This window comes from Boleophthalmus pectinirostris, unplaced genomic scaffold (genome assembly GCF_026225935.1).
Source record: "Boleophthalmus pectinirostris isolate CB_2022bp ecotype Guang Dong unplaced genomic scaffold, ASM2622593v1 HiC_scaffold_18, whole genome shotgun sequence".
NCBI lineage: Eukaryota > Metazoa > Chordata > Actinopteri > Gobiiformes > Gobiidae > Boleophthalmus > Boleophthalmus pectinirostris.
The window spans coordinates 29,400,674-29,414,840 of NW_026571133.1; the positions used below are offsets into that span (position 1 = coordinate 29,400,674).

Genomic DNA, 14,167 nt, shown 5'->3' on the forward strand with positions numbered 1-14,167 from the left:
GATATTGAGTATTTCGACAGATTTACTACAGCAAGTCACAGCGGCGTACTCCTGGTGATGTAAGTAGACGAGAGCCCGCCCCTAGCCTATATGACTTCCACCAGCGCACGTTGCTTTTCAATGTCACAACGACTGAATAGCAGCTCTTCTAAACTGTGGCTTTGACAATATTAAGACATGTCGTATACTAAGTTCTTAGCGCCTTTATTTAGAGGCAATATCAATAAAGTGCGCATTACGCCTGGTAAGTATCGATCAACCGTGGCATCCACCAAGCCAAAGGAGGAAAAGGAGCAGCACATAGATGGATGCACCGTGATTGAGGCAGAACCAGTGGAGTTGATATCTCAAACGACAACTTTAAATAAACCACGAGCCCATAAGATTCAGATAGATTTCGATAACACAGAGGAAGCCTACAAGAGCAAGAATAATGTGGAGTTGCTAAGGAGTTTGTTGGTATTCAAGCTCTGTACTTTTGATTTCCTTGTTGAGAGGAATAAAGAGGTGAGTACACACTCTTTAAATACAATTATTCCAGATTTGGTTGTGAGATTTTGTTAATTCTGTATATTTTGTAAGTTTTTAATGAAGCCTATGCTTTATTTTTCAGTTGATAGACCTTAGTAGAAGAGTGCTTGGCCAGAGGCTGTTTGAAATGATGATGAAAATGACCTTTTACGGACAGTTTGTGGCTGGTGAAGATCACAACTCCATCAAACCATTGGTCCATAAGAATGAAGCTTTTGGTGTAGGAGCAGTTTTGGACTATAGTGTGGAAGAGGACCTGACACAAGAAGAGGCAGAGAAGAAGGAGATGGAGTAAGTAGAAAGGCTCATGAAAATGATAAAAGGCATTTGAACATTACATGAGACACTTGTTCTATGACCATGAGTGTATCTGCTCCTGCTCATAAGACTTCAAGGCTACGTACTGACTAAAAATCAAACATTAAATGTGCAGGATAGTTATTGGCCAACATATTGTATAAGCAGAAGTACAGCATATAAAATGTAATCCTTAGTTTAGCCATTTTTTCTTAAATAATTCACAGGCACTGATTGCTATTTTACTGTATTTTTCTATCAAGATAAGAACTTGTAATCAAAGCCACATGTGTTTTCCACCCTGGAGCTTTGTGGAGCTTTACTATTGGACTGTGAGGACTGACCCCTCTTGTCTGATTGGCTGAACAGTGGAAGAAGTACAACGTCAACAGCATGCCAGGCTTTTAGAATAACTTTCTATGCAAGGCACTGGGAGACTGTTATGTAATCCTCAAATGAGGCGCATGTTGGGCAGGCTTCACAACACACAACAATCACAGACCTCTCCATTAATTCAATGATTTTTTTTAACCTTCTTATCAGCTGATTGCAATAATAGCACAGTCAATTGAGCATTTGGATTTTATTTCTGTTCTGTGTGTGTGTTGTAGTTGTTTGACTTAAATATATATTTTAATCTTTTGCAGCTCTTGTGTTTCTGAAGCTGAAAAGGAAAGTCCAGGTTTGTAATTCAAAATTAATGAACATTGGGGATGTTGGTGCTGACTCTGCCTCTGCTAATGAGTATTTATAGTTGGTTAGTGGAGGATGTAACAGGAGTGTGCCAAGGCCATGTACTTCTTCATAGGCTGGAACTGGTTATATCTGGATTTTGTCACGCTGAAAAAGTCCACTGCACAAGTCACGCATAGGGTTGACCTAAGAGATTATGTTACATGTTTACCACTTCTCTTCCATATGCCATTTCATTTCAGATATGTCTGCTAAAATAATTATAAGAATTAATTAATTAATTAATTAAGAAAACTTGTAGATTTTGTTGAATTTGTTACACTTTTAAAAGTAACAGGTGGTGGTGAGCTCTTAACCTTGACAGAGTAGATGTTAGATGCATGGCACGGGCAGCAAGGGGTATACATGTGACAGTGTTGACTGGACTGGTTGAAAGCGTGGTGGTGGGTAGGTTCAAGGGAATTATTTTAATCTTCTATGTAAAGCACTTTAGGCTACACACAACATATGAAAAGAGCTTTACAAATAAACTTTGACTGATTCAGGACATGTGCTCTTCTATTCTTTAGATGATGGACTTCGGGAAAAGAAATACAAAGCTCATCGACAGTTTGGAGACAGACGTGGAGGAGTCATAAGTGCTCGCACTTACTTCTATGCAGATGAGGCAAAGTGTGACAAACAAATGGAGACATTTATAAACTGTATCAAAGCATCTGGTATGCCTTGTAACAACCCTGTATGTTGTTTAACAATGAAAATGACAAAATTACAATTTCTTTTCAATCCTAGGAGGGGCTTCTGCTGATGGATTTTCAGCTATCAAAATGACAGCACTTGGACGGCCACAGTTTCTTGTAGGTTAAAGATTTGCATTTTCTTTTTAATCATATATTAGCTTATGTTGCTATTTTGTAACATGTTTCTGTTTTTTTTTGGAACAGCTCCAGTTTTCTGAAGTACTTGTGAAATGGCGGCGTTTTTTTAATCTCCTTGCAGCACAACAGGGTAAATCCGAAATGATGGTTTTGGATCAAAAACTAGAACTGGAACAGCTAAAAGTATGTTTTTTAATTCATTTAAATTTAGTATTTTTATATTTCTACATTTTTAGTGTTTGAAGTTAATTGTAGCATTGATTTTATTTAAGGAGAACCTAGCTGAGATGGGCGTTGGAGCCAAAGATGAAATAGAGCATTGGTTCACTGGAGAGAGACTGGGTCTCTCAGGGTAAATAGAAAAACTGCAAAAAGCATTCAAGTCAAGCATTATTATTTTACTATTAGAATGCACCATTTATGTTTTCAGAACAATTGATCTTCTAGATTGGAACAGTTTGATTAATGACACTACAAAAATCTCCAACCTTCTTATGGTGCCAAACCTCAAGGTATATCAGTCTTTTTGAAGATCTTGAGATACATTTTATTATTTAAAATGATGCATTATTATTTATTATTATTATTTATATTAGTAATTGAGTTCTTTTAGAACACAATCATGGATAATATTTTCAATGCATAATAACTGTTGTTCATATATGTGAGCAGACAAGTCATCTTGAGCCTTTGTTGAAAAAGTTTACTGCTGAGGAGGAGCAGCAGATGAAAAGGATGCTTCAGAGAATGGATATTTTAGCCAAGGTGAGCATTACTGTCACAACTTGGGAATAAAGCAGTAGACAACAATGGCAAATTCCAAACTGCCCCAGAATAATAAATTCCATTAAATGTGCATATTGTCTAGCACGCAATGGAAAATGGGGTCCGGCTCATGGTGGATGCAGAGCAGACCTATTTTCAGCCAGCAATCAGCCGTCTGACCCTGGAAATGCAGAGGAAGTTCAATAGAGAGAAACCGATCATATTCAACACCTACCAATGTTACCTTAAGGTCAGAATACAGCCATGATCAGGAAGTCTAAGGATATATCCAATACTGTTTAACTATAACCCCCTGTCTTGTGTTATTATTGAAATAAAAAGGAAGCCTATGATAACGTCACTATGGATGTTGAGCTGTCACGCAGAGAAGGATGGTACTTTGGAGCCAAACTTGTTCGTGGAGCTTATATGTATCAAGAGAGAGCCAGGGCCGCAGAGATTGGATATGAAGACCCAATAAACCCAGATTATGAGGCAACAAACAGAATGTATCATAGGCATGTTTTTATATTGACTGCATCTTTTTGGATGAAACAAATGTCACTAGTTACAGTATAAGTCATGTCTTTTGTTTTTGTAGATGTTTGGAGTATGTGCTGGAAGAAATTGAACGCAGCAGAACAGCCAATGTCATGGTTGCGACACACAATGAGGACACTATTAAATTCACTTTAGAAATGTAAGTCATCTTCTTACTTCAGTTGGGAGAATCCTCATGGAGTAGTCCTTCATGTATGTAACTCATTTTTTAGGATGAATGACATGGCCCTTTCACCCACTGAGAATAAAGTTTACTTTGGACAGCTGCTCGGCATGTGTGACCAGATCAGCTTCCCTCTAGGTATGTGGTCCTCAGCATGGTTACTAAAAGTAAACATTGGGTAATGGAATCATAATCGTGTGACATGTTAGTCTCTGTGGGGCCAATTGACGTAAATGTCAGTTTTTTAGCAGAGACATTACTGACCTTTGGCAGTCCAACCAATCTGGTTTTGTTTGCTTCCAATGAGATAAAAAAGTATTAGGACAGGACACTGTGACGTCAGCAGAAAGCAATAGTCAGTAAAAATATGTCAATATATTTTTGCCTCAGTATTTGTTTTTGTTGTTAACTGTTCTGATCCTTTAGCTGAGGCAGAAAAAATACCCAAAAAATCCTTACATTTCAGTATTAAAAAAAAAAGTGTTGTTTGTATTGCCACCAGCCAACAAACAAGCGAGGCTGTTTTTCTGCAGATGCTTTAAAAAGTGATTAAAAAAAAAAAATCTGTTTCAATTGTGCATTCTAAAGACAATGTTCACAACTTAGACTTAGACAACAATAATTCTATAACTTTTCTTGATAAATCTGGCTGGTTTCAGTTACAAAAATATTGAATACTAAAAACTTGTATTGTTGATTTTGAATATAGGTCAGGCTGGTTTCCCAGTTTACAAATACGTTCCATATGGCCCAGTCAATGAAGTCATACCCTACCTGTCTCGCCGTGCACAAGAGAACCGCGGCTTCATGAAGGGTTCTCAGAGAGAGCGCGCCCTGCTGTGGAAGGAGCTCAAGCGCAGATTACTCAATGGACAGATTATCTATACACCTGTATACTGAGTAACACAGTTATTACCCTGTACATCTATCATTCCATTGTCATGACTTTAACTCCACAAGTTGGTGTCCTTATGAAAGTAGTGTAGTTTTTCATTGTTTTATTTATGAACATTTATGTTTGAAATGAACATGTCTTAGATGGTTTATGTCACTTATAAATCTAGGGTTTATCAATGCAACTGTCTCAAACACCCAGTTCACTATTATGTAAATAGCCTGCTTAGGTTGCAAATGTATAAAGTATGTGTGTGTATATGTATGTATATATATATATATATATATATATATATATATATATATATATATATATATAGACAAACGATTGTCATATTTAAAAGTAGCTGTGAGCCAAAGTGCCTTATAATTTTTTGCAAATGATTACTGTCTGCACTGCTGATGCACTCCTTACAGGAAATTATTTCTATGTAGTTTTTATTGTTAAGATGTTTTACTGTATAAATATTTGTATTTACAATTACTTTGTGTGTGTTCTGTTCTACCTCAAAGAGCAAGACTGCACGATGTCATGATAATGTAGCCTTGTTTTTTGTTCAAACCTCCTGTCTCCTCCCTCTCTTTTCTTGCAGCACCTAGTTCTTGTCCATGCTGCATGTTATTATGGTTATGTCCTGAGGCACATGCACTTTCTGCTGGTGTGTATGTGAGAAAGCCACTGTTGCCCATAGGAACAACTGGCATTGTACTTTTCAGAACCCTTATCAAACTAAATGGGGAAATCCCAGTATGCTTGCTTTCCAAGAGTATCAGTTCCACATAACAAACTAGGGCGTGGGTCCCAAAGTTTCTGTTATGATAAGAATGTTCAAGGATGTCTTTGTCTTAAGACATCTGTCTTTTTTTATTTTAGTATTTATTCAGATAGAGTAATTAAAGTATGATTAACTTTACAAGTTAAAAGGACTGTCCAGGCAGTGTGTGCTATTGAAATGATCGAAATTCCTGATGATTTTTCAGAAATGACCTAAAATCCTAACATGTCAATGTGCAGAAGGGGAAGATCTACATTATTGGCTCACTCTTTTTAAAATATTTGTTTTAGTGTAGCCTATTGGTTTTAGTTGGAACAGCATCTTTACAAACATGATTTGTTCCTTATGTAACCAGCGCGCTCGAACTGACCGATTAGCAATTGTCTGCGTTGTGTTGTGTAGATGAAGTCAAACGCACACAGGGGTTTGTCATTCAGGAGATTTATTGTGTGAAACACAAAAATGATCAGAATACAGCCTCCAAGTTTCACAGCTCCACACACACGCTCTCCTCAGAGCAACTGATGTGTAATAACAATATTACTAATTACAATAAATTATTTTTACAGTGTGATCACTTGCTAACAGTACTTTTTTTTGTGCTGCATTCAAATAAAAAAAATATATTTCACACATATTTTACCAACAGGAACAAAGGTCTTACAAATCATAATCAACGTCTGAATAAAGTCAGCATGAATTTTCTGTCAAGCATTTTACATATAAATCAAGAGAGCAAATCTTACCTCCTACTTACTTCCCCTCTGCTCTCCTCAGAGCAACTGAAGGGAACCGAACCGCGCGTCTCCACAGAAAGTAAACGCACCTCCAAAATAAAAGCGTCTAGTAGAACCAGCCAAAATAAACTTAAGCACAACCTTATAAGGAAATAAAATTGGATTTTGGTGAAATTCAAATTCAAAAATAAAAACAAGAGTACATTTTACCTTGGTTACACTTACACCCACTTAAATTGTTGTGCCTGAGTTTTATTTATCATTATTCGTCTTTGTAAGTAAGCTGATAATACAGCTAGGCCGCTTAGCTGATAGGTCTGTTTAATGTGGCCCTACTTGACATTTGTTATTTATTATTACGCGCCCCTGCTGGTCAGACTGTACAGCCTGACTGATTCAAGGCTTTATGAGAGGCTGAGTGAGCGGCTGAGGCAGCATCACCTGCGCTCAGATTTTTGGAAAGATTTCGTGAGAGCAGCCAGGCCCGTGTAAGGCCCCCGTGTGTCCACTATTCAAACAATATGTCTTGTAGCTTAATGTGTATAACATTAAGATCTTTTAGAAAAATAGATGGGGCAGCTGTTGTGTTGTGTTTTATATAGTAGCTTAAACAGTCTATGTGCGGGCCAACTTCATCAGAATCTATTCGGAAAAGCCATATTGTCAAAGGTCCATCGTGTGTTATCGCTGCTCTCCACATGCAGAAAATGGTTACCATAGAAGTGCATACTTGTAAACCTGGGAAAAAATGTTGCTAGACACGTGGTCACACGATCATCCAGTTTCCACACCTCTGTGAGTGTGAGACGAGCGTTAAAGACTGTGTTAAGCAGACTTGACATAGCCTGGTAGAGGTACGGACCGTACTTCTAGTTGCACCCTTTAAAAGCTCCAGTTTCTCAGGGCGATCTCTGCCCATCTGGGATACCTGCGCACTCCAGGTGAGATTAAAGATTTACCATATCTAATGGTGTTAAAATATGACTTCTAGGTCAGTTCACAAAGTTTTGCGAGCTTTGGGAACGTCTTAATTACAGCGTCAATACAAATTATAGAAATAAAAATAAGGCCTATGTTTATTACTGCTAGGGGGTATGCTGACAAAAATTGTGCTGCTTATATAGCTTACGTGTTGTTGTAAAACCCAGCTGTGCGTTGAGTTGGTCAAGTAAGACCATGAATACAATGTGGCTATTAGTTGGCCTACTCCAATAATTAATACAATCAAAACATTATTGATAAGTTGTGATGTTCACTTCTTGTATTCCAACTGTTTCTCATGTGTTTTTGCAGAAACCGAAAACATGGTTGTTCATAACCACTGACATGGGTATTTTGATAGCTCATTAGAAGGGCATGAGAACCATGTTGACATGTTTACAGTGTCAATATGTGTAGTGACTGACTGCAGCAAATTTCTCCCCCGTGAGATCTGGCTGGATGGTATACCCTATTATCTGCAAGCAACTCCAGGTAAGGTGTAGACCTTAAATATGCATTATGTACCATGGAGGGATGCTGTAGGCCTACATTGTTTAAGCTGCTATTACAAAGTGATGCGACTGCTTACTGATTCTGCTTATTTATTTCAGCACAGGTTTACCTTGTACTTTACTAGGAGCCCCAAATAATGTTTGGCATTAAGAGAATAAAGTGTATGCAACTCTTAATATTGTGGATTTTATTGACAAATGTCATGGTTTTGCTCTACCACTACTCAGACCAACCTCAAATAAAGGCTGTGTAAGTATAATTTAGGTTATTTGATTTTTATGAAATTAAAAGATAGGAATGTGTATTTAATATTAATATATTTCTTTCTTCTTACAAAAGAGATTCTGAAGAACAGACTTGTCCTATTAGCATTTCCAGAGGACGGGTGCATGATGCTGTGACCATACCTATTAAGAGGCCAAAGTGCTCACCTAAAGTGAACATTATGTTCATGAAGACTCATAAAACTGCCAGCAGTACTCTCCTCAACATCCTCTTTCGGTTTGGCGAGAAACACAAGCTTAAATTTGCTTTCCCTGATGGACGCAATGACTTCTTCTACCCGTCCCCTTTCATGTGTTCCCAGGTTAAGGGCTACAAACCTGGAGACTGCTTCAATATTGTGTGTAACCACATGCGTTTTGACCACCGTGAAGTGGCTAAGCTCCTACCTCCAGATGCAGTATACATCACTATTCTCCGAAACCCAGTTGACCTGTTTGAATCTTCCTTCCATTACTACCACAGAGCAGTGCCCTTGACATGGAAGCTCACAAATGAGAATAAACTGGCTGAGTTTCTAAACAATCCCAGGGGCTTCTACAGCAAAAAAGCATTTAACTCATTCTATCTTAAAAATCTGCTGTTTTTTGACTTTGGATTTGACAATAACCTAGTCATTGATGACCCTCACATAACAGAGGCCATTGCAGACTTGTCAAAGCATTTTCATCTTGTCCTCCTGGCAGAGTACTTTGAAGAGTCCTTGATTCTATTGAAGGAGCTGCTTTGCTGGACAATGGAAGATGTGCTATATTTCAAACTCAATACCCGCAGGAACTCATCTGTTTCTCGACTCACACCAGATCTCAAAGCTAAAGCTCAAGAGTGGAATGCCATTGATTGGAAACTGTATCAGCATTTTAATGACACATTCTGGAAGAAGGTTGAGGCATATGGAATAAAAAGAATGGAAGAGGATGTGAAAGAGCTGAGGAGGAGAAATGCTGAAATGAAGGCCTTCTGTATTGAGGGGGGTCATGCAGTGGAAGCCCATAACATTGAAGACCAGCATTTCATGCCATGGCAGCCAGTTGGAGAGTCTTCCATCCTTGGTTACAACATGAAAAAATTCATTGACCCCAAATACAAGATAATCTGTCAGAAAATGCTTACTCCAGAGATTCAATACTTAGCTGACCTGGGTGTAAACCTGTGGCTTACTAAACTTTGGGGTTGGGTAAAAGATGCTTTTATTTCTAAACATCCATACTAAGAACAGTGCAGTTTGTTTACTCCTCTAGCCATATGGCATGACTCTATACAGCATTTCAAGATTTTCAAAATGTACTTAAGACAACTGGAAATAGATGAATTTAATGTTCTCCAGATGCTGCCTTGATGGTGCTATTGATACATAAATGTACTGTTTATTACATTTGAACCTAATAAATGAATTTTGGAGGAAAAATCTGACTCCCAATAAACCTGACATGTAGTCAAAAGAAAACTCTGCATTCATAAAGATAAACATTTAATTTAGTATGTTACAAACAAAAGAATGACACAGATGGTACCACACCGAAAGTGCCAGAGCAAAGCAAATGCTGATTACATGTGGCGTTTCTCGGAATCTTCATCTTCCACTGGATTACCGGACACAGGTGGCAGTCTGGGCATGAGACACAACAGTCTATTTTATGTGTGATCCAGGTGATGTCAATGGACAGGGAAGTGTGATGACGCTTTGCTTGGCCCCAGATTACCCCGAGCGGCGTCCTACTCTTCGTCTTTCTCCTCATAATTGTGTTTTATATGTTTCCAGAGTTTCTGTAAAACAAACAACGATATAGGACAAACTGTTTAATAGATTACAAAAGACACAATGCAGCACATATGACAGAAATGTCTGAAGTTGACCGGTGAAATAGCATTATTGGCTAACATTAGCATTAATTCGCTATCGCCCTCTTGACAAGGTCAGAAGAATACGACCAGAAATACATAAAATATTTATTTTACCCCACGGTTCATCTGCTCAAATATTAAATTTCCGCCTTGGTCAAACAATCGTTCAAAAAAGACAGCCCCAACCATAATGGTTATGGCAAAGGTAGAGGTTCTCCTGAAGAGCAGATTGTACGCAGACTTGGTCAGCGACATGTTGGAAGAGGAATGCGCGCTGCGCAGATGCGGAAGCTGAACTGAATCACATCCGCTTCTGAGCCACGGATCTATTAGCCATGGTGCCTGTGGTGTGAGCCAAAACAAAAACTCGGCGGTGATTCCCGTAGCTTCAAACGCTTCAACCTCCCTTCGAATATAACAAACAGATAACAGATATGTTTTAGTATGTTTTATTTGTTTTAATAAACGGACCAAATATCGTGCAAGCAAGCGAGAACAGCTCCTTTCTCCTCACTATCAGCGGTGATAGTGGGTATCATTCCCATGTTTATTTGTTGTTCCATTTTCGTCCAAGGTACGATAACTCCCTAACATTGATTACTGTCCTGACATAATTAAATTTACTAATCTTTATCATAACCCACTGTGGATTGGTTTTCTCTTACTGCACGTGCAAGTGTAGTTGTATTGTGTATCAAACGGTGGCGCCATGGATGCTTCTATTGACGCGACACGCTTCTCTATCTTCATAATAGGTCTATCTAAATCAATGTTGCCTACCTGGAAGCATGTATTATTTATGAATGTCTTGAAACATTAATGTTTGCATATCATAATTAATAAAAAAAAAAAAAAGTCCACCTTGGTGAGCAAATAATATTTGTCACTAAAATGACTAAATGACTAAAATGGCAAAATGTTTTACTTTACAGTTTGAAAATAAGAGTCATGGGAAAGAGGTATTACTGTGACTACTGTGAGCGCTCCTTCCAGGACAATATGCACAACAGAAAGAAACATCTGAATGGTGTTCAGCATCACAGAGCAAAAAAGACCTGGTTTGACTTTTTTAAAGGTAAGACCAAGTAACTATCAAACTATGTTTAATCATTTGAATAGCTCATTAATAGGCCTACTATGCAAATAGCCTAATGTTCTGTAATGTTTGCAGACCCTGAAGCTATTCTCCTAGAGGAGCAAACAAAAAAACCTTGCAGAATGTTTCTTCAGAAAGGTAGGTTACAGCTCATTCTCAATGGGTGAGCTTTTGATATCAGAGAGTATATTATTTCATTCTTGTATTTATGTTTATTTGGCAGGAATTTGTGATTTTGGACCAAACTGTAGATTTTCTCATATGTCAGAGGAGGACTTTTTTCATCTTAGACGGCAAATAGAAGGTAGGTAGCCTAAGGGAGGTGCTTTCTGCAGAGAATACATTATTAATAAATACATTCAGTATTGAAAGTCCGATGTTGATAGATTCAGAAACATTTTATGGGCAATTATATTGAATCACAATCTGAGTAATTGTGATCACTGCGTGATCAGAATTCTACTTGTTATTCACCTATTTTCTTGAATGAAATTGTACAGACATTTTTACTCTACGCACTATTGGATTAAACCTGAGATGAGTTACATTTCTTTTGCTTCAGGTGAAAATTCTCAAGAGCATTTCGAGGACAAAGTTTTAGCTGACAGACGCGTAGAAGACTGGCTTGCTAGAAGGGAAAAGAAGAAAAACGCCCTTTGTAGCAAAGAGACCTACAGAGACCTGAAAACTGACACGGAAGAATGTCTTGAAGAAAGCGATGTGCCTGCACACCTCCTCATCATTCCTGAGCTGCCGCCATCACTCCAGCCTCCTCCTCCTGGTGGATGGAAAGCCAGCGTAAACACAGAATGGGGTTGAAACAAGCTCCATGAAGCAAGCTCCATAAAACAAGATGATGAAGTGAATTTGTGTAATATATGGGGTAATTGTGTAATGTTTATATGGGGGAGATACTTAACATTTCAAACAGCACATTCATATTACCATATCGTTCTACTATAAGATACCACTAGTATAGTCATGGAATCATTCTTAAACACTAAAAATAAAAACCCAAAGCTTTAAGAGTATAATCGGTACATTCTTGACTGTCTTTCATATTGTATCAGTCTAAGAAGTCCATTTTGATCTTGCTCTGGCCAGTCATGTTTTGACAGCTCACTTGCTCTAATCTTTCTCAGCAGATGCTCTTGATGTTGTCATGTTTATTGTCTGGTCTTCTTTTTTTTTTTTTTTTTTTAATTGTATTCATTATTTATATATTACACCTCATCAGTTCCACTTTGCACATGCTGTTATGGGGAATGATGATCACTGCACTGTTTTTAAACTAGAATGTAGTGTGGCCTTCGGCAGTACTGGTGTTTCCTTGTCAATGGTCCGTGGTCCCTGCTGTGTAACTAATAGGTGCTTTACATGCAGTAAACAGGGAAGGGACCAACTCCTCAGCAACTCTTCTGTTGCCATACTGAGGTGATGTGCTTGAACAAGTACAGATATTTCCACACTTCTTTTTCTTTTATATTGACAGTTCCTATTCAGTAAGCTTTATTAATACATTTTGTCAGTGGCCAGCTGATACTAAGTCAGACGAAACACAGATTGACTAAATCTTTTTGTTTTTTTGTTTTTTTATTGCAGTACATGCATCAAGACAAAGCTTAGTAGTGTATATTAATGCTGTAACCTCTACATGTAAAGAATGGGTCACAGAATTAGAGGGTCAGAAAGTGCTACTGGAATTTAAGTGGTGGCATAAAGCTTAGGACAATACAAGGAAAAGAGTCAAAAAACATAATGACAAAAGGCTGATAGGACCAGACATCTAATATAAATAACAAAGGCACAAAACTGAGGACAAAGACTAACATCAGGTAGAGCAGGTGTAAAAATATATGCATGTAAATCTGCTCATTGAAACACTGACACACAGGACACTATATCTGCTTATAATTTAGTTTAGATATAATATTTGACATTCACACATACATTATTTTTATAGAGCTGCAAGGTGACATAAAATTTTGATTATTGCCAGAATGAGTTATACCCTCTTTCCTTCCAGAATGATAAAGATTTGATTAAAAAAGTGCAAGAAAAATATATATTTTCATTTTTCTAAATAAAGCATTTTAAAATATTAATTAATCAATATAAGTGGTAATAAGTGCATGGTCTTAGTACACGTATCTGAATGTCCTGAAAGACTGGAATTCATGTTGATATCAGATATTTTTGTGATTTTTGAATATTTTCTTACAAAATTATGCCTACATTCATAAAATCACAGATTTAATTAATCATGTTTTCAAGTAAAAATATATATGAACAGATGTGTTTGGTAGCTCAAGAAAGAAACAGAAACCAACATTCTTGAATATGTGATATGTACCTCAAAGTTATGACAACTCATCACAATCACATTCACTAAAAGGACAGTGGATATCAGCAGCTGTCACACAACATCACAATATTCTAAATTGCCCAGTCATAAATACTGAGCTGGAGGCCAGGTCAGATTTTGATGGTGAGATTTAAAGTTTTAAACTTGAAACATTTCTGATTGATATCTCCATAATGAGCCTATCCTCAGGAAACAGAAATTGCCACAAAGCATAACATCTCTTCTCTGTCAGCACTCTTTTTTTTCTTTATTTTATTTTATTGATTGATTTTTTTTTTTTTTTTTTTTTTTTGGCAAAGTTTGCACCACAAAGGCCTCACTCACTCAACTCGGACCATCTTGGAGCGAGGCAACAAGAGCCACAGTGCCACCTAATGGCAATTTTGTTGGTAACCAGTCACAAAGAAATTTGTTATATTTGAATATTTCTTTTAAAATGTTGGTCACTATTGAGTTGTTGAGGCCCCTGCCCTCCATCTTAGATTATGACATAAAATAAAGAACATTGTAACACTGCAACCAAAATATGAGGTTTCTTACAACGCTGACTATGCAAATTGCATATTGTTTGAACACGTAGTATATCAGAATTAATTTCAACATACGTTAATTTCAAAACTGTGACATGCATCTTTGTTGTGGAATGGTACATCCTCCACCTGTAAGCCACAAACACTACATTTAAGATCTAGTTTTTCTACTATCCTGGGTTTGTTTATTCACAGCTGTCACTGAGGCTTGTACAGACACACACAGGGCTATTCAATACTTGTCAGTGTTTAGTGCTTTA

At 37.4% G+C, this 14,167-nt stretch overlaps 4 protein-coding genes across 6 annotated transcripts; 3 read left to right on the plus strand and 1 right to left on the minus strand.

The window, feature by feature from the left end:
* The first annotated feature begins 70 nt into the window (after positions 1-70).
* Positions 71-5,263, plus strand: prodha (proline dehydrogenase (oxidase) 1a). Its single transcript, XM_020925128.2, has 14 exons — positions 71-507; positions 614-822; positions 1,476-1,510; positions 2,091-2,240; positions 2,314-2,378; positions 2,466-2,582; positions 2,672-2,751; positions 2,830-2,911; positions 3,072-3,164; positions 3,268-3,414; positions 3,507-3,682; positions 3,766-3,864; positions 3,938-4,026; positions 4,598-5,263. Exons 1-14 carry the CDS (start codon positions 178-180, stop codon positions 4,786-4,788), a joined length of 1,863 nt encoding a protein of 620 aa, XP_020780787.1. The 5' UTR covers positions 71-177; the 3' UTR covers positions 4,789-5,263.
* Positions 5,264-7,925: 2,662 nt separating this feature from the next.
* gal3st1b (galactose-3-O-sulfotransferase 1b) lies at positions 7,926-9,310 on the plus strand. The gene is made up of 2 exons (XM_020925196.2): positions 7,926-8,038; positions 8,129-9,310. Exons 1-2 carry the CDS (start codon positions 7,926-7,928, stop codon positions 9,282-9,284), a joined length of 1,269 nt encoding a protein of 422 aa, XP_020780855.2. The 3' UTR covers positions 9,285-9,310.
* A 215-nt stretch (positions 9,311-9,525) lies between these two features.
* LOC110160536 (cytochrome b-c1 complex subunit 9) lies at positions 9,526-10,192 on the minus strand. The gene is made up of 2 exons (XM_020925197.2): positions 10,031-10,192; positions 9,526-9,838 (listed from the first exon to the last, which is right to left on the minus strand). Exons 1-2 carry the CDS (start codon positions 10,169-10,171, stop codon positions 9,788-9,790), a joined length of 192 nt encoding a protein of 63 aa, XP_020780856.1. The 5' UTR covers positions 10,172-10,192; the 3' UTR covers positions 9,526-9,787.
* A 20-nt stretch (positions 10,193-10,212) lies between these two features.
* Positions 10,213-12,573, plus strand: zmat5 (zinc finger, matrin-type 5). Of its 3 annotated transcripts, none has more exons than XM_020925248.2 (5): positions 10,213-10,490; positions 10,849-10,991; positions 11,088-11,150; positions 11,236-11,316; positions 11,575-12,573. In XM_020925248.2, the coding sequence occupies exons 2-5, from the start codon at positions 10,865-10,867 to the stop codon at positions 11,829-11,831; spliced, it is 528 nt and encodes a 175-aa protein (XP_020780907.1). In that variant the 5' UTR covers positions 10,213-10,490; positions 10,849-10,864; the 3' UTR covers positions 11,832-12,573. The 3 variants fall into 3 exon arrangements, with proteins under 3 accessions (XP_020780907.1, XP_055009986.1, XP_055009987.1); XM_055154011.1 differs by having other exon boundaries at positions 10,213-10,444; XM_055154012.1 differs by having other exon boundaries at positions 10,213-10,438.
* The last annotated feature ends 1,594 nt before the right edge of the window (positions 12,574-14,167 follow it).